We start from the raw sequence: 20,576 nt of genomic DNA, 5'->3' as shown, positions 1-20,576 counted from the left end.
TTGCTTTATCAAATTTTTTCAGGACTGGTGAGGGATATCCATGTGGACACTATTCGAGAAATTCAGCTGGTTTTCGGTGTAAAGTTTAATGGCTGATGAGAGATTGTGGAGTTTCTTTCGCTTTAAGCACAGCCCACGAAGCGGATCGGCACGGCGCGGTCGGAGGTGGTGTCCGTCTGGCTGTTTCAAGCTGAAAACATCCTAATTTAATGCTCTGTTCACCCAGGACGTCGTCAGAGAACAGAGAAGTTTCAGAAGAAGCCGGCATCAGGAGTTTACCTGGACATTCCACTGTTAAAGGAGATTTTGTAATGAAAGAACGTGCGGACGAATTTGCCGAGTCAGATCCGTGACGACGTGGCAAATCCGTCTGCGCCGCGACATGAAAAACACCTCCGTGTTGAAAACCATTTGTAAAATTCAGGCAGCTTTTGATGGCTTTCAACAAGTGAGTATCTGAGAAATTGTTTAACAGCTTGGGCATGTTCCAACTTGTCCGTTAAGGTTTCCAACAGAGGTGTTTTTCCTGTGACGACCCCCCGCGGTCGGGTCCGGCTCGACATGCGAATCTGCCCGCATGTTCTTTCATTACAAAATCTCGTTTAACAGTGGAATGTCTGGTTAAACCCCTGATCCCGAATTCTTCTGAAAGTTCCCTGTTATCTCACGACGTCTTGGGTCCACAGAGCCTGAAATTAGGAAATTTTCAGCTTGAAACAGCGAGACGACGCTGCCTCGGAGCGCAGATTGCCGTCCGGCGCCGTGGGCCATCCTTACGGCGACAGTAAAACTCCAAAATCTCTCATCAGCCGTTAAAATTTTCACCGAAAACCAGCTGAATTTATCGAATGGTGTCCACTCAGTTGTGCCTTACAGGTTTTGAAAAAAATTTTATCAAACAAAGCAGCAGTCTCTGAGCCATTCCTAAACAATGAAAAAAATCGACGAGAGGGTGGGCCACTCCTCACTCAAAGACTGCCCACAGGCGAATGACGTAACCGACAGGCGTGAAAAAACTCTCGCATGCCCACGAGGGTTCAAGCATGTCTGATGTAATCACACGTGATTCAATTCCATATAGTTTTTGAAAAAAATAATAAGATCCGTTACTTTTCTCACAGACCTCATATATATATATATATATATATATATATATATATATACATATATATATATATATATATATATACATATATATATATATATATATTTTTTTTTTAAATGATCCACAGGTGTATATAATGAAGCGGCCACCTCATTCTGTATGCAGAACGGTACCGTGCGCAAAAGAGCGCTTTTGCAGAAATAAACGGATGAACACAAAGTTAAAAGTGGAATCATGGTGTAAAAATGACTGTTTAAAGCCAGGGAAAAAAATAAAGCCAGCAAGCCACGGATGGAAAGAGCACAGAGGCGGCTCTCCATCAAAGGACAACATCAGTGCGCGCAAAAGAGCGACTCTGCAGAAGTAAATGGACAAACATAAAGTTTTGTGTGTTTAAAGCTGCAGAAGAAAAGCCAGCAAGCCGCAGAGCCAGCGAGGCGCACAGAGTCGGCTCTCCAGGAAACCGTGGTTCGGTTCTAGCTGGTCTGGTACATTACAGGTGGACAGCAACCTGGCGCACAGCGCACAACTGCAGATCTGTGCTGGAGTGTCTATTTTTAGACATCTTTAAATGCTGCTGTGAATCTGTGAATTGAAAACCCACACTTTAAAGGGACCAGGTGTGGGAGGACTGGAGGTTTGGACCAAACCCATGCCTAAACGTGCGCCAACATGGCGTTATCACGGCGCTACGTGGCTTAATGTGGCTGATGCAAGCCATTCAACGCTCTAATGACAGGTCGGTCGTGGCTCACTCGAGGCTGCTACATGGCACATGTGGGGTAGAGAGAGGCACATAGAGGAACCTTCATAGCGGATACGTGATCGATGAAAACGTGGGTCATTCTTCGAATAATCACTGACATCCATGCGTGGCTCCTTCTTCATCCTTCATTATTCAGTGGGACCCAGGCTTAACTCTGGGCTCTGGCTGGGCCACTCAAGGACATTCACAGAGTTGGACTGAAGCCTTGGGAATATATATATATATAAAAAACAATGAATTGGCCCTATCGAAAACAAAGACTGATGTTTCTCATTGTGAAAGTGAAAAGCAGCCCTAATGGAGGACAAAATACCATAAACGTCTGATCCGTGTACTGATTATGGAAAATATCAGTGAATTTATTTGGCCACCAGGGTAACACGTACCATGTACAGCAGATGAGTGTGGGGAGTTTCAGAAATTAATTCGTTTCAGAACAAATGAACTGAACTACAGGTTTCAAAATTACTTTCGACTTACTTGTTGATAGTTCGTCCAAACGTCACCTGGACTAGTGCAATAAGTGTCTTCCTCACCCACTTAAACACTGCAGAGGAAGAGCAGGAGAGAGACAGTGAACTTTTAGACATAATCAGATCAAATACTTCGTGTGCAGTTTTGGATATAAAAATATAGGACTTGAACAGAGTTAAACCAGCCGTAGACAACACAATGATGAGATATGAATTGCCCTCACACTAGGTTTGTAGATAAACGCATGTCGTATTGCAGCATGTGTGGAGTAATTATGTCATGATCATGTGTGTTGGTGAGCTGGGACCAAATCCAGTAGCTTACTCTTGGATGTGACTCTAGATGCTCACTACTGGTTCATGTTGGGCCAGAATTTACAGTAACGTTCAGAATAATAGTAGTGCTATGTGACTAAAAAGATTAATCCAGGTTTTGAGTATATTTCTTATTGTTACATGGGAAACAAGGTACCAGTAGATTCAGTAGATTCTCACAAATCCAACAAGACCAAGCATTCATGATATGCACACTCTTAAGGCTATGAAATTGCGCTATTATTAAAAAAAAAAAAGTAGAAAAGGGGGTGTTCACAATAATAGTAGTGTGGCATTCAGTCAGTGAGTTCGTCAATTTTGTGGAACAAACAGGTGTGAATTAGGTGTCCTCTATTTAAGGATGAAGCCAGCACCTGTTGAACATGCTTTTCTCTTTGAAAGCCTGAGGAAAATGGGACGTTCACGACATTGTTCAGAAGAACAGCATAGTTTGATTAAAAAGTTGATTGGAGAGGGGAAAACTTATACGCAGGTGCAAAAAATTATAGGCTGTTCGTCTACAGTGATCTCCAATGCTTTAAAATGGACAAAAAAAAAACAGAGACGCATGGAAGAAAATGGAAAACAACCATCAAAATGGATAGAAGAATAGCCAGAATGGCAAAGGCTCACCCATTGATCAGCTCCAGGATGATCAAAGACAGTCTGGAGTTACCTGTAAGTGCTGTGACACTTAGAAGACGCCTGTGTGAAGCTAATTTATTTGCAAGAATCCCCTGCAAAGTCCCTCTGTTAAATAAAAGACGTGCAGAAGAGGTTACAATTTGCCAAAGAACACATCAACTGGCCTAAAGAGAAATGGAGGAATATTTTGTGGACTGATGAGAGTAAAACTGTTCTTTTTGGCTCCAAAGGCCACAGAGAGTTTGTGAGACAACCCCCAAACTCTGAATTCAAGCCACAGTTCACAGTGAAGACAGTGAAGCATGGTGGTGCAAGCATCATGATATGGGCATGTTTCTCGTACTATGGTGTTGGGCCTATATATCGCATACCAGGTATCATGGATCAGTTTGGATATGTCAAAATACTTGAAGAGGTTGCCTTATGCTGAAGAGGACATGCCCTTGAAATGGGTGTTTCAACAAGACAATGACCCCAAGCACTCTAGTACACGAGCAAAATCTTGGTTCCAAACCAACAAAATTAATGCCTCGCAGATGTGAAGAAATCATGAAAAACTGTGGTTATACAACTAAATACTAGTATAGTGATTCACAGGATTTCTAAAAAAGCAGTTTGAACATAATAGTTTTGAGTTTGTAGCATCAACAGCAGATGCTACTATTATTGTGAACACCCCCTTTTCTACTTTTTTTTAACTAATAGCCCAATTTCATAGCCTTAAGAGTGTGCATATCATGAATGCTTGGTCTTGCTGGATTTGTGAGAATCTACTGAATCTACTGGTACCTTGTTTCCCATGTAACAATAAGAAATATACTCAAAACTTGGATTAATCTTTTTAGTCACATAGCACTAATATTATTCTGAACACTACTGTATATACATTACCCAAGTGCCCGATACACAACACACGCACCCAACACGCGGGTGTGTATGTGTGTGGCGCACTGATGAAGCCCTCATCACTGACCTGCAGCAGCCGGAGGAGGAAGAAAAAGATCCCAAACCCAGTGCAGATGAACAAACCATCACCATCCAGCAAGGAGTCACACTTCAAATGGTCAAAATTATTGTAAAATGGCAAGGTAAGCTGATTATAAGATATTGAGAACAACTACCTAGATGCTGCATGACAGATGTAAAGCGGTTGTTTTTGGTTCGCCACACCCAGGGATATGTGTGAAACCTCTAAAGTACAGAGCAAGCAGCAAACTGCATTTTGTTAATACTAGCCTGCCTTGAATACGAGCCTGCCTCCTTTAGCCAATGGGTCTGCACACAGTTTGAAAAATAAATGCCTGGGCTATTAATCAAGTAAATACAGTATGTACACATGATTTCTTAGTTTTTTAAAATCCTAAAAATGTTTTAGCAAAAATCTAAAAAAAAACCCAAAACAAAACAAAACAAAAAAAACTTTCACATTGCCATTATGGGGTATTGTGTGTAGGAAAAAAAATGAAGTTCATCAATTTTGGAATAAGGCTGTTAACATAACAAAATGTGGAAAAAGTTTAGCGCTGTGAATACTTTCCACATGCACTACATCTTGAATATTAGGGATGTTTGGAATAAATCTGGATAGTACCTACAGACGAATTACTGGACACTGAGGGGCCTCATTGAAGATTATCTAATTTTGACTGTTTCCTGTGTTCTTGTAATTGTATATTATGTGGTTGTTGTATGATCGTATGTGTTCTTACTTTTCTAATCACAGCATTGCAAGCCCAAGACAAATTTCCCTTGGGACAATAAAGTAAACCTTGACCTTGATGTCTCATCCCTCCCCGATCACAATCAGAGTAATTTAATCCAGATGCCTGCTGATACTAGGTCCCAATGCAAAACTTGTACTTTCTTGATCTTACACTTTCACAGAAGCATTGCAAGCACATTAAAGTCAACCCAACATACACTCTGACAATTTAACAGCTCCGCCATGCATTAAAAAGCTGCAGTCAAAGCTGCTATGCTTTCTTTTTTAATTAAGTAAACAGATTTTTTAAATGTGGCTCATCTGTTCCATTTACCGCAAATTGCAGTAATAAAACAAGAGCAATCGGAGATTTCTGACGTCAGCCAATCTGGATCTAGGTCAACTCCAAATTTAATGGAGTATTCCATTAAATTCCATCTGTGGTGCAAATTTGGTGAGAATCCGTGAAGTAGTTTGGACGTAATCCTTTAAAGCCTATATAAAGTGAAATCTTGATCTAAAATCCGGATTCTAAATTAATGGAGTCTTGCTTGGTCTAACATCTATCTGTGGTGAAAATTTTGTCAAAATCTGTGCAGTAGTTTTGACGTAATCTTGCTAACAGACAGACAAAAATAAATGAATAAACGCAGATGACTTGATTACGTCTTTGGTGGACGTAACTAGGACACTAATACTGACTGAAAGCAGCAGTTAAAAACACAAGTATCTTCCAGAAAGATGAGCCTTTTCTCTAAGGGAGCTTCCGACCTCATGTCCTCTGGGTACAACCTGCTCTGAGGAAAACAGACATGACAAGAGAGAAAAAAAAAAAAGGGGGGGGGTTCATTTATGTGGAAAGCACTACCTGATTGGCATATAAGAAGGGTACAGTGTTGTCACATGCACCATCTGTCAAACACACTTAGTGCGCATTTGACGTGAAGAAGAGTGAAATATGTTTGTAAAACTTGCACCATGGCAACAGTGACTAACAGGCTGTTATCACTGCATCGGCAACAAGCTCATGAAACAGAGCAAGACTGACGTGGACAGTTGATAATCTGTATGAATAAAACAGACGTGTGTAGGTACGTGTGTGGATATAAGCGTGAAAATGAACAGTCTGTTAACTTCAGATTAAAAGCAAACAAACACTGAAAGATCTTCTGAAGGGGTGGAAAAAAAAATCCCATTCATGGTGTGAAGTGAGCAGTCCTTCACACCCAGTTTTTCCATTGGTCAATTGACACTTAATTTTCTCATTAAAATCTGAAACTGTAACCATGATTTTAAAAACATAAAAAAAAAACCAACAAAAAAAAACATACTTCCTCTGAGTTCAAAAATCTCTCCTATGAGCATGAAGCAGGGTTCAGCCAGAGCATCTTTCCTCCCATCAAACTCATCGCCATAGTCTGACAGGTCACTGTCATCGTCAGCCTCCTCCTGCAAGCATGCACGCATGCACGCACACACACACAAAATAAGAATGCAAGATAGCCAGAATGTCAAAGTCCACAATGTAGCAGCGCAGTGTCTGTTTGTACCTCAGTGTGAGAGAAAAAATCCCCAGGAAGTTTCTCCAGGAAGGAGGCCAGAGAGAAAGATGACTTCTTCTGAATGGACATCACCTTCAAACATGAATCATGACATCATTAGTGAGCAACAAGACGTCCACACTGCAACAACTTTCATCTACAGTAATCTCACAGGAAGGCCAGAAAATCAGTCAGTATCTGGTGCACCCTGCTCAGAGTGCAGCTCTCGTTGGAGTGACATCTCTGATATTTTGGCATTGTGGGATAGATAGCTCGCCCACAGACTGAGCTCGCCGGACTATTTTTGACACACTGCTCAGCATGCCGCTCTAGTTGGAGCGACAACACACAGAATGTGTCTCTTTGTCCCAGATAGATCTCTTTCAGTGCAGATTCTTGTTCTGACTTTAACACAAAGCTAACACCCAAGTCTTTCATCGTCAACTGTAAATGTAATCAAAACATTCCAATCGTATCTTTCTGAACTCTTCTGCATCAAACTCCATCGTGTCAATGTCAATGTGCTTCAGCAATAACAGGTGAAGTTGCGCAAACTTTAAGTTTCTTAAATATTTATTACGGCCACTCTTAATTTAGATACTCATTATCTCACAAGAATGTATCACAATTATCTGGGAACTACTTTTTCATCAAGCACGTCAGCCGCAGGTGCGTACTAACACAGAATATCCAGAAACTGGATAGTTGTTCAGCCAAAACAAGAGATTCACTTTTAGCTTGCCATAAACTAAGGTAGTGGTGCTCATGAGAGTATGTATCTGGTGTGACCACCATTTGCCTCACGCAGTGCAACACATCCCCTTCGCATAGAGTTGATCAGCAGCCACACTCCATCGAAAATGAGCATTTGCCCACTCAAGTCGGTTACGACAACGAGCTGCAGTTAGGTCGAGACCCTGATGAGGACAACGAGCGTGCAAATGAGCTTCCCTGAGGTGGTTTCTAAAACTTTTTGCAGAAATTCTTTGGTTCTGTAAACCGATTCTTGCAGCAGCTGTTTGGGTGGCTGGTCTCAGACTATCCTTGAGGTGAATATGTTGGATGTGGAGGTCCTGGGCTACACGTGGTCTGTGGCTGTGAGGCCGGTTGAATGTACTGCCAAATTGTATACTGCCCATGTTGGAGAAATGAACATTCAATTCACGGGCAACAGCTCTGGTGGACATTGCTGCAGTCAGCATGTCAATTGCACACTCCCTCAAAACTTGCGACATCTGTGGCACTGTGCTGTATGATAAAACTGAACATTTCAGAGTGGCTTTTTATTGTGGCCAGCCTAAGGCACACTTGTGCAATAATCATGCTGTCTAATCAGCATCAGAAATAGGTCTTTTGTGTATGTAGAAAATGTTTTCGATCTTTGAGTTCAGTTCATGAAAAATGGGAGCAAAAATAAAAGTGTTGCGTTTATATTTCTGTTCAGTGTGTGGATATATATATATATATATATATATATATATATATATATATATATATATATAATGCTGGACATTAGTGTTACTATCTCTTGGCTAATTCTTCTGCATTTCATCTGTGCAGCTGCTTCTTGAACAACCACACCTGCCATTGGGTCTTTCATCACTCTGCTGTATATCTGTCCCACCTACATCTACATTTTCATACACTATTTTCCAGTTTGTTTTGGTCCCATTTCTTGCAGCTTTGTGTCCCTGCTCATGCGCCAATCTTCCTTCCCTTGCCACCCACAATCTTCAGTGACAGCAGTCTCCCAGTGTGGCCCACTCTGTGGCACCTGATAAAAACCTCTGGCTCCCCAGCTCTCCTGGTCATCCATTCGTCTCCTTTCTGTTCAGTGACTCGTCATCTCATCAGCTACGTCTGCAGACAATAAAGACTCTTCGACTCTAACCTGTGTTTCTGCATCTGCACTTGGTTCCCTGGTCCAATTGTCACTTTACACACTTCTCATTGTAAAAACTGACATCACTGCAGTATGATTTTAATTTCTAGAAGAAAAAACAATTCCTAAACTATGCTTATTTGTATGAAACATAATGATGTCAGTGTTTTGTTTGTAATACAGCAAAAAGAAAGACATTACCTTGAGGTGCTCTGGGGAAGGGCTGAGGAACGCATACAAAGCTTCCGACTGACACAATCTGTCATCCGTCAGCAGACGCTACAAAAAAAACAACACACACACACACACACACACACACACACACACACACACACACACACACACACACACACACACACACACACACACACACACACACACACACACACACACACACAAAGCCGACATCATTGTCCACACTGAGTAGCAGTAGTTTAAAACCAAGCCCCAACCTCTCGACCAGCTAAATGAATGAATAAACTGAGCTTGGATCCAAAATAGAGTAATTTCTCATAGAAGCCCATGTTAAAAGCTGACCAGCTTTACAGCTGAAATAAACATGTTTTACAGCATTGTACACAAAATGGTTTTGGTCTCCATCGCTAGTTTGCTTCTTCGTGACAACTGTATGGGGTGACGTTTGATAACATAAAGATGTTTTAAACCATAAAGTTGTAAATAAATAGCTTAATTGCCCCTTGGAGCTTACCCGTGTTTTCTGTGTGCATAACCGTGTTATTAGGTGCACACTCCCTTTCTCCCTCACATTAGTAACCTCGCCTGTCAGGTGAGACTAGTAATCAATGTATTTTAGTATCATGCCTGTGATCAATAAATACAGGCTGCCCTACACTTACACTCTTCTGTTAGGAAATAAATGAGGCAGTTGTGTCTCTTAGCAGATTCTTCTGATCAGAGTCTGTTATGATGCCTAATGTGGCTGAACTGAGGAAATCCTTTAAAACAATTTGAAGAAGTCGTGCATTTTTGCTATTGTTTCTTGTAAACATTTTTCCTGTAGCTGGCATAATCATTCAAATCCTGATGGTGAATCAGTGCACTGCTAGAAAGCCACCGGCTACAGGTAGCAAACAGCACAATTTATAGTACAGACGTCTGCTAAAACAGTAGGTTATTCTGTAGCTGTCTTCCGTGAATGGCTTGTTTTGAACTCATACGAGGAGCTTTGAGTGCTCTTCAAAACTGAATCTCAGCTTTGAAGAGTCCATCTGAAAATTCCAAAGAATGCTACGCAAGACAATCTTTTGATCAAACACTATGTGATGTCATGTGATATTTGCAAACCTTCCAGCCAAAATAAAATGAAAGTAGTTGAAAATGGACTTGAAACACAAAAGCTATGGTGGCCATAGGCATTCAATTTTTTAGGGCATTATGGTCCAACAGAAATTCCTACTCTGCCTGTCATGCATCAACAGATTTGCACAATGCACAGAGATGAACATGTTGGTCAACGGATCCATGGAAATCTGCGAATACATCAAATTCCCAAATGCCTGTGTACTATTAATCAACAGTTCCTGAAGCAATAATAAGTTGGTAGTAATTTTTAATACCTGCACCAAAGCCACCAGTTATGAAAACTACATCCCAGCCAGCAAAGGTGTGTTAATAAAACACCCAAACCAAGCTTAGACTATAAGCTTTAGTGTGTCCGGTAACTCTGATATGGTGGTGTGTTTGAGGTTTATTTGGCACATTCAGGTCACACAAAGACTTGCCCACACAGTGATCATGTCTTACCATGTGTCATCATGTGTTGTGCATGAGTTGTTATCAAGAGCACGCATTGGACATGTCAAACAAGTATTCAAGTGATGTTGCTACCAAACTCTGGAAGCAAATGTATAAAACTGCTGGTTTTGTGAAGCACAAACACAAAAACAGGTGAATAAGAGAAAAATTGAAAGCCACAATGATACACAGTGCCTTGCAAAAGTATTTGGCCCCTAGTTTATTTAATATATTTTAATTTATTTATGCAAAACAAAACATGCACTATGAACAATTTCTCTTAATACAGCCACAGAAGCCTATAACTTCTTCTGGGTTGCCTTGGTGGCTTTCCTCACTCTTCTCCTTCTTGCACAGTCACTCAGTTTTTGAGAACTGTCTACTCCACACAGATTTACCATAGAGTGCCATACTGTTTGTATTTTTCATAATTGATGTAAACAACATCCAACGCATATTCAGTGACTTGGAAATGTTCATGTATCCATCCCAACTTGTCTGAAGAGTACTGGCCATAAAACTGATTATTCACAGGTATCATACCAAAGGGGCTGATTACTTATGCAACCCATCATATCTTGGCTTTTATATTTTTTATTCATTTATATCAAGTTGAAGAGATTTGCTTTCAGTTTGAGTTTAGGGAAGATCATTTTAAACATTTTTATATTGAGAAGCCTGATTTACTTTTTGTATCTGAAATGGCATAAATAAATGAAAATGTGTGAAATACCAAGGGGGACAATACTTTTTCAAGGTACCGTAGCAATCTGCATCACTGTGTGAAGCTGCACAAAAAAGAAAGAGTGCAGACATATTGTGCATTGTGTGCTGCTCATGTGTCTTTGCATTTATGTCATAACATGTTTCCAGAATACATGAAAATGCAGTCATTACTACAGAGAGTGACACCACTCACACAATTACCTGGAGAAAAGCATTGAGTTGAGTTTTGCTTTTGTCCAAGAACTTCTGGTCAATGGATTTGAAGGGAAGTTTACTGAGTGATGGTAACTGTAGCTTCTTTAAAGAAGGAAAACACTGAAAAACAAAGAGATACTCACCATGAAACATGATTTTACAGCAATGAAAAGCTTCTACAGGGGGAAATTTCTGATAGGACTGTAGCATATCATAACTTCTACAATAATACAGGTATACATTTTTACATGATAAAAAAAAAAAAAAAAAAAAAAAAAAAAAAAAAGTAAATCATATCATGTTATATCGTATTCACGCATCTGAGCGCCCAGGACCGAGCATCCGCCAACTCCCTTGTTTGAAGAAAATTGGTTAAACGCCAACCCGAAATTAAATTATTTTTAAATTAAAGTTTATTATAACCCCAATTCCAATGAAGTTGGGACGTTGTGTAAAATGTAAATAAAAACAGAATACAATGATTTGCAAATCATCTTCAAACTATATTTGATTGAATACATCACAAAGACAAGATATTTAATGTTCAAACTGATAAGCTTTATTGTTTTTCTGCAAATATTTGCTCATTTCGAAATGGATGCCTGCAACACGTTTCAAAAAAGTCGGGACAGTGGTATGTTTACCACTGTGTTACATCACCTTTCCTTCTAACAACACTCAATAAGCATTTGGGAACTGAGGACACTAACTGTGAGTGTCATGACTGGGTATAAAAGGAGCATCCCCAAAAGTCTCAGCCGTTCACAAGCAAAGATGGGGCAAGGATGACCACTTTGTGAGCAACTGCATGAAAAAACAGTCCAACAGTTTAAGAATAATCTTCCTCAATGTTCAATTGCAAGGAATTTAGGGATTCCATCATCTACAGTCCTTAATACACTCAACAAAAATATAAATGCAACACTTTTGGTTTTGCTCCCATTTTGTATGAGATGAACTCAAAGATCTAAAACTTTTTCCACATACACAATATCACAATTTCCCTCAAATATTGTTCACAAACCAGTCTAAATCTGTGATAGTGAGCACTTCTCCTTTGCTGAGATAATCCATCCCACCTCACAGGTGTGCCATATCAAGATGCTGATTAGACACCATGATTAGTGCACAGGTGTGCCTTAGACTGCCCACAATAAAAGGCCACTCTGAAAGGTGCAGTTTTATCACACAGCACAATGCCACAGATGTCACAAGGTTTGAGGGAGTGTGCAATTGGCATGCTGACAGCAGGAATGTCAACCAGAGCTGTTGCTCGTGTATTGAAAGTTCATTTCTCTACCATAAGCCGTCTCCAAAGGCGTTTCAGAGAATTTGGCAGTACATCCAACCAGCCTCACAACCGCAGACCATGTGTAACCACACCAGCCCAGGACCTCCACATCCAGCATGTTCACCTCCAAGATCGTCTGAGACCAGCCACTCGGACAGCTGCTGAAACAATCGGTTTGCATAACCAAAGAATTTCTGCACAAACTGTCAGAAACCATCTCAGGGAAGCTCATCTGCATGCTCGTCGTCCTCATCGGGGTCTCGACCTGACTCCAGTTCGTCGTCGTAACCGACTTGAGTGGGCAAATGCTCACATTCGCTGGCATTTGGCACGTTGGAGAGGTGTTCTCTTCACGGATGAATCCCGGTTCACACTGTCCAGGGCAGATGGCAGATAGCATGTGTGGCGTCGTGTGGGTGAGCGGTTTTCTGATGTCAATGTTGTGGATCGAGTGGCCCATGGTGGCGGTGGGGTTATGGTATGGGCAGGCGTCTGTTATGGACGAAGAACACAGGTGCATTTTATTGATGGCATTTTGAATGTACAGAGATACCGTGACGAGATCCTGAGGCCCATTGTTGTGCCATACATCCAAGAACATCACCTCATGTTGCAGCAGGATAATGCACAGCCCCATGTTGCAAGCATCTGTACACAATTCTTGGAAGCTGAAAATGTCCCAGTTCTTGCATGGCCGGCATACTCACCAGACATGTCACCCATTGAGCATGTTTGGGATGCTCTGGACCGGCGTATACGACAGCGTGTACCAGTTCCTGCCAATATCCAGCAACTTTGCACAGCCATTGAAGAGGAGTGGACCAACATTCCACAGGCCACAATTGACAACCTGATCAACTCTATGCGAAGGAGATGTGTTGCACTGCATGAGGCAAATGGTGGTCACACCAGATACTGACTGGTATCCCCCCCAATAAAACAAAACTGCACCTTTCAGAGTGGCCTTTTATTGAGGGCAGTCTAAGGCACACCTGTGCACTAATCATGGTGTCTAATCAGCATCTTGATATGGCACACCTGTGAGGTGGGATGGATTATCTCAGCAAAGGAGACGTGCTCATTATCAAAGATTTAGACTGGTTTGTGAACAGTATTTGAGGGAAATGGTGATATTGTGTATGTGGAAAAAGTTTTAGATCTTTGAGTTCATCTCATACAAAATGGGAGCAAAACCAAAAGTGTTGCGTTTATATTTTTGTTGAGTGTATAATCAAAAGCTTCAGAGAATCTGGAGAACTTTCTACACATAAACAGCAAGGCCAAAAACCAACACTGAATGCCCGTGACTGTCAATCCTTCAGGTGGCACTGCATTAAAAACTGACATCATTGTGTAAAGGATCTTACCACGTCGCCTCAGGAACACTTCAGAAAACCATTGTCAGTGAACACAGTTCAATGCTACATCTACAAGTTCAAGTTAAAACTCTACCATGCAAAGCGAAAGCCATACATCATCAACATCCAGAATCACCGCCGCCTTCTCTGGGCCCGAGCTCATTTAAAATGGACAGACGCAAAGTAGAAAAGTGTGCTGTGGTCTGATGAGTCCACATTTCAAATTGTTTTTGGAAATCATGGACGTTGTGTCCTCCGGAAAAGAGGAAAAAGACCATCCAAATTGTCACTAGCGCGAAGTTCAAAAGCCAGCATCTGTGATGGTATGGGGGTGTGTTAGTGCACATGGCACGAGCAACTTAGACATCTGTGATGGCACCATCAATGCTGAAAGGTACATCCAGGTTTTGGAGCAACACATGCTGCCATCCAAGCAACGTCTTTTTCAGGGACGTCCCTGCTTATTTCAGCAAGACAATGCCAAGCCACATTCTGCATGTGTTACAACGGAGGCCCTGGACTGTTGAACAACTAAAGTCGTACATCAAGCAAGAATGGGAAAGAATTCCATCTACAAAGCTTCAACAATTAGTGTCCTCAGTTCCTAAACGCTTATTGAGTGTTGTCAGAAGGAAAGGTGATGTAACACAGTGGTAAACATACCACTGTCCCAGCTTTTTTGAAATGTGTTGCAGGCATCCATTTTAAAATGAGTAAATATTTGCACAAAAACAATAAAGTTGATCAGTTTGAACATTAAATATCTTGTCTTTGTGGTGTATTCAATTGAATATAGGTTGAAGATGATTTGCTAATCATTGTATTCTGTTTTTCTTTACATTTTACACAACGCCCCAACTTCAGTGGAATTGGGGTTGTAAATGCCCACCTAAAATAAATTAATTCCATGATCCCCAGCTTATTATAAAAAGCAAAAAATAGAGTTTTCATGATATTTTTCTCGTCTTCGTGTCGGACTTGTGATGACATAATCAGTTTGTCCTGTGCTCTTATTGTGAAAGACTTGTGCAATAAACAGGAAGTGTTCTGTGACAATGTGGCTAGCTTTGTACAGTGACACCGTGAAGGAGCTCCTTTCAGTTTGTGTACGTTTTTGTCTGATAAAAGTCCTTTTTCCATCCAGCAATATGAGTTTCTTGTCAGATGATGTCTTCAAAGTTTGCCAAACTTTTGTGTACATTCAAAACTTTCCTGTTGCCTGTTCGTTTGTTTACCATTTTGAGCATGACGGAGTAGGACACAGAGAGCACACGCAGCATTTCTGGACGTAAAACACTGAGAAAACTGACTTAACATGTTGACAGTCAGCCACAGACTGGATGTTCTACTGTTTTCAGTGAGAGGCTGACAGGAAAAGTATGGATTTTTTGTCTTAATGAGCAGGAATCACGGACAGCAACAAATGAGTTATTCAACTGTCAGGTAGGAACTTTAAGCTTCCATGTGTGCCAGAGTTTTCTGTTTTAATATAAACTCTGAAAAATCAGTTAAGTAAATTATTATCCATGTGGTTAACATTGAAAACTGCCCATGCATGTCACGTCACCTTTTTTTTTTTTTTTTTTTTTTAAACTGAACCAGACATCAACTGATAAGGAACATATTTAATAAATGACAAAAGGATAGGAAAAAAAACAGACAGACGAGTGAGTTATTCTTTATTTGTGAGGAAATCAGGCATTTTATTGAAATGGATGGTCTGACAAACATAATATTTGGCCATGTTTGTGCAAACACTCACCCCCACTTCAAGCAGAATTTTGCGTGAAGCACCCAGGGTGCTCAGACGCATGACTATGGTAAATAGCTGGGCTTTCATTACAGATTAGGAGAGCAGCAAGATGGCACTGGTGTGTTTGGCAAGCTGTCCGCTTTACTTTTTCCTGGTAGTTTTAATGTGTTTTTGTTTGTATGGCAATGTTTCTCCTCTTCTGGCTTATAATGTCAAGTATGACTGCTCCAGACAAGCTTGTGGAGTTATTAGCTGGTATCACTGTGCAAAAATGAGTGAGAGTCTCTCTTCCATCAGCCATGCTACCGTGTGAGCGGGGAAGGGGAGAGCAGTGAGTGGCAGTTTGAGGACACAAGTGCTGCACATGCAAGTGGAATGAGTATTGTAAGACTGCAGACTGCACACTGGAAAGCTATAAAATTCACTCACTATCCAGGCTGACAGGTTTTAAAGTGTGACAGATCCTCACAGAAGCTCTGTTGTGTGGGCATATGTAACGTAGCTCAGCTCCACTTGGCAGCGAGAGGGACACTCATCCAAGCTGGATTCTAAACCAGCACAAAAGCACTGGTGGCGTGCAATATTGCTCGTCTGGGGGCATAGACTCCCCCAGATTTAAAACCTTCAGACAGAGAATATGACAGTTGTAAAACTGATTACCATAACTGACAGCAATGTTCTGCATTACACAGTCAGAAGTGACCTTACATTTAATTCAACCTTATTAACATCAAATTACCTGTAGCTGCACTGAACTGTAATGCCAGCAGTCATCTTTGCGATGGATGGGCGAGTCCTGCTAAATATCCCTATGTGTGTTTGCTTTTTAAATATATATTTCTATTAAGTGCATTTTCAATTTGCTATTTCAAATGGTGCAATATTGCATTCATGTTCTGGCGCACACAATGACACAAGCCTAACTGTGTCTGAAAGTGAGACCAGTATGTCAGCCTCTAATCATTACTATAAAGATCCTTATTGCAAACATCCTTGAAATATGGTGATATAATTTTGAGGTTATATGGCAAACCCCTGTTACTGATATGAAATATCCATGTAGCTTATTTTTGTTGATAAATTCTCAGCAAAAAAAAAATGTTGTAGTCCATCTCCACATAAACAAGACATCTTTTGGTGTTTCTTAACTAGTGGCAATGCAGTACAAGAATAGTGATACTGCTGTTCAGACAAAAAAAGCTTATGCACAGATGACATGAGTGTTGCGTTACCTCTGTCAGTTTGCGGTGCAACATCTGGAATTCTGTGAGCTTCCTTTGGACACTCCAGCGGCTGGAGGGAGTCTCCTCTCTTTCCACCAGGCTGACACACACACTGTAAGAAGCGACTGTCTCTCCAGCTTCCTCTGTAGCCTAAATGACACAAAGCCATAAACATCACTAAATTAAATTGCCTTAATTCAAATTTTATTAACTGGAGTTGCAATAAGTGACACGAGACACTAAAAAGATTTTGTGAGACTTTGGGCTACAAGAGGTTTCATTGTTTCATTTACGTGCCACTGGAGCACTTTGTGTGCCCAAAACACAATCTCACCACTCACTTATGTCCAGTATGTCTGCATATACTTATCTGACCCAACTGGTCTGGACTTACATGTCCAGACCAGTTTGGTTATAGCAAAGTTAGCTAATGCCTCTTGTTGCTCTGCAGTCCAAACATGTGAACAGCGCTGTCACTAGATGGATTGTTGCCATGCTTCAATGTAGAAGGGCAACGACTTCACTTGGTGACAGTACAGTGACGATGGCAGTGAAGCACGAGTGTTGTCAAGGATGGGTTATCTCTCCTCTTCGCTGGTTACTTGTTATGGACAGCCTCCTCACCCAGTTACATAATCTCAGACTGTAGTCAGAAGGGTATGCAGATGATTTAGCTGTCTTTATTGAGGGATTCTGTTTTAGGAACATTTCAGAACTCATGCAGAATGCTCTCAGGACAGTAGAGAAGTGGTGTGTGTCCAACAGTTTGTGAATCCACACAAAACAGTTATTGTCCTCTTCACAAATAAGTGAAGCAAATTCAGTCTAGTTCTACCATAACTGGGCAGTATCGAGCTAAGACTATCAGAGTCTTTTAAATTCCTTGGTGTCTATTTAGATAACAAACTTAACTTGAAGAGACATATAACTGAGAAATGTCATAAAGCAATTCTCAGTTTAGAACAGTGCCGTCGTATTGTCAGATGAAGTTGGGGGTGTTAGTCCCAATGTGATGAGATGATCTACACTTCGGTGGTAAAGCCTCGGTCCCACCGAGTGAAGAAGGAGTGAAGAAGGAGCCACGCACCCTGTTTTTTTTTTTGTTTCGTGAGCTATCGTGGCATTATAGTGGCTCAGAGTGGCTCTTAGAGGCATTATCTTCAGTTAACGAGGCTCCTCTCTGAGCGTGGCGCTAATTTCAAGATGTTCAAAATTTAGCAACAACAGCGTGGCGCAGTTTGTGTTCGAGTTACTGCGACAGCTTAGAGGCATTTGCGTGGTGCTTACGAGTCTGCAAAAAGTCCATTATCCGTGCGCCTGGCACCTTCGCAGGACCTGAGAGGCTATTTTTGGAGCGTCTCCTCCTCTTACGCACACAATTGCACCTGCTCTGTGCGCTGGAGGATTAATCATTTTCTGCCAAACCTTGGATGTTGAAAACACTTCTAATCACTTCTGGCATCACAGAGGACTGTTTCATCTGGACACTTTTTTTTCCTCTTTCCTGCTCCATGTGGGATGTATTTTGAACAGCTTAAGGTAATTATTTTTTAATGTTTTTTATAGCTTGATAAAACAGTTCCTTGCTATAAAAGTCTGTCTGTATGTTGATGTCTGTTGTATGTAAAAGTATGCTGATTTAATATCTTGTTAATGGATCACTGTGTGTGCGCACTGAGGCAGGACCTGAGAGGCTATTTTTGGAGCGGGTCTCCTCTTTGCGCACCAAATTCCAACTGCTCTGTGCGCTGGACTCTATATAAAATAATTATTTTGTAGCGGATTAATCATTTTCTGTCAAACCTTGGATGCCGAAAATACCTGTGATCACTTCTGGAATTAATGTATCACATGAGCTCCGCTGTGAGTGCGCACTGAGGCAGTAGTGACTCCTCATCACGCTTCAAAGGAGCATTTAGGCAGAACACCAGCTCACAAAAGAGTGATATTTCAGTCAATATTGGACGAACACAAAGTTAAAATTTGGGTGACTGCGTGAAAGTGGATGTGTGTTTAAAGCCATGGAAGATAACAGTGGAGCAGCTAAGAGCAAGATCTGTGCGGCAACACAGGTGGAGAGCGCGCAAAAGACCGACTTTGAAGACATAACACAAAGTTAAAAGTTGTATCATGGTGACTTGTAAGATGCGGAAGAAATAAAGAAATATATATATTGAAAATGATCCACAGGTGTATATAATAAAACGGCACCTCATTCTGTATGCAGAACGGCACCGCGCGCAAAAGAGCGCTTTTGCAGAAATAAACAGACAAACACAAAGTCAAAAGTGGAATCACGTTGTAAAAATGATTGTGCTTAAAGCCAGGGAAAAAATAAAGCCAGCAAGCCACGGACGGAACGGAAGCCAGAAAGAGCAGAGAGGCGGCTGTCCATGAAAGGACAACAGCAGTGGTTCGGGTCTAGCTGGTCTGGTGCATTACAGGTGGACTGCAGCCTGGCGCACAGCGCACAACTGCGGAACTGTGATGGAGTGTCTATTTTTGGACTGCGTTAAAAAAAAAGAAAAAAAGAAGGGACATCTTTAAATGCTGCTGTGAATCTGTGAATTGAAAACCCACACTTTAAAGGGACCAGGTGTGGGAGGGCTGGAGGTTTGGACCAAACTCATGCCTAAACGTGCGCCAACATGGCGTTATCATGGCGCTATCATGGCGCTACGTGGCTTAGTGTGGCTGATGCGAGCCATTCGAGGCTGTAATGACAGGTTGGTCGTAGCTCACTAGAGGCTGCTCCGCGGCTCATGCGGGGTACAGAGAGGCACATAGTGGCACCTTCATAGTGGATACGTGTTAAGATGAAAACGTGGGTCATTCTTCAAATAATCACTCCACACCCATGCGTGGCTCCTTCTTCAGCCTTCATTATTCAGTGGGACCGAGACTTAAGACCCATGCAAAGTTATGCTGCGACAGTTTGGTGGACCTGAGTGGAGCAGGGACCTGCAAGGGTTATGCTGACTCATGTTCAAAGAGTGGTATGCCTTTGCATCACAAGTGCCCTCAGGACAACACCAACAGCAGCTTTAGAAGTAGGTCTGAACTTAGCCCCTCTGGACCTCTACACTGTTGGAGAGGCAGTTTCTACGTCAGTAAGGTTGCACCAGTTGGGCAAGTGGCAAAGACTAGCAGATGCCCTTCATACCTTAATCAGGGAAAGAGTATCAGCAGATCTTCCGCTTATAACTTTCCAATGTGATAAGGTAGGAAAAAGATATTCTTTTGTGAATAAATTTAGTACAGTGATAACAGGGAGAGAGTCATGGTCAGACCCGGCTCTGAACACAACCTCACCTATAATCACCTGTTTTACAGACGGATCATTGATCGGGGGAAAGCCGGAGCAGGAGTGTTAATACAACATGACGCCCTGACACAGGAAGAGAGCTTTGAACTGGGCAGACACACCACCGTCTTTCAGGCTGAGGTGTTTGCTGTCATTCAGTGTGTGAAGCTCCTGATTAGCCTCAATTTTAAGAGGTAAAAGAGTTTTTATTTACTCAGATAGTCAGGTGTATATAAGAGCCGTTAAAGGGCCACTGTTCTCATCAGCTCTGGTGTGGGAGTGTGTCCAGGAACTCAACACACAGAGAGACATTCATGATGTAGTTATAGTTTGGGTACCTGGTCATACACGTATTCCAGGTCACGAGAGAATGGACCAGCTCACAAAGTCAGGGAGCTTAACTAAATCTGTGGGTCCAGAGACCATTGTAGGGGTGTCAACTGCTGTGCAGAAGACCGTTCCCCCAGAACTGGATCAGGAAGCAGCACTACAAACGACTGCAGGCAGGCAAGACAGCTCCTAAGGTTTTCCAGGAAACTAGT

General features: G+C 41.6%; 1 protein-coding gene across 1 annotated transcript in view; it reads right to left on the bottom strand.

The window, feature by feature from the left end:
• snx25 (sorting nexin 25) overlaps positions 1–20,576 on the bottom strand; it is a 98,072-nt gene that overhangs the window by 6,981 nt on the left and 70,515 nt on the right. The window contains exons 14-19 of the mRNA XM_034182325.1: positions 16,740–16,880; positions 11,112–11,225; positions 8,631–8,708; positions 6,557–6,640; positions 6,338–6,455; positions 2,352–2,418 (exon numbers count right to left, since the gene is read on the bottom strand). Of these exons, the coding sequence (XP_034038216.1) occupies positions 2,352–2,418; positions 6,338–6,455; positions 6,557–6,640; positions 8,631–8,708; positions 11,112–11,225; positions 16,740–16,880 (602 nt within the window). The remainder of the gene's footprint in view (positions 1–2,351; positions 2,419–6,337; positions 6,456–6,556; positions 6,641–8,630; positions 8,709–11,111; positions 11,226–16,739; positions 16,881–20,576) is intronic.

The sequence above is a fragment of the Thalassophryne amazonica genome, chromosome 11, assembly GCF_902500255.1.
Source record: "Thalassophryne amazonica chromosome 11, fThaAma1.1, whole genome shotgun sequence".
Lineage (NCBI taxonomy): Eukaryota > Metazoa > Chordata > Actinopteri > Batrachoidiformes > Batrachoididae > Thalassophryne > Thalassophryne amazonica.
This window is presented reverse-complemented; position numbering and strand designations above follow the sequence as displayed.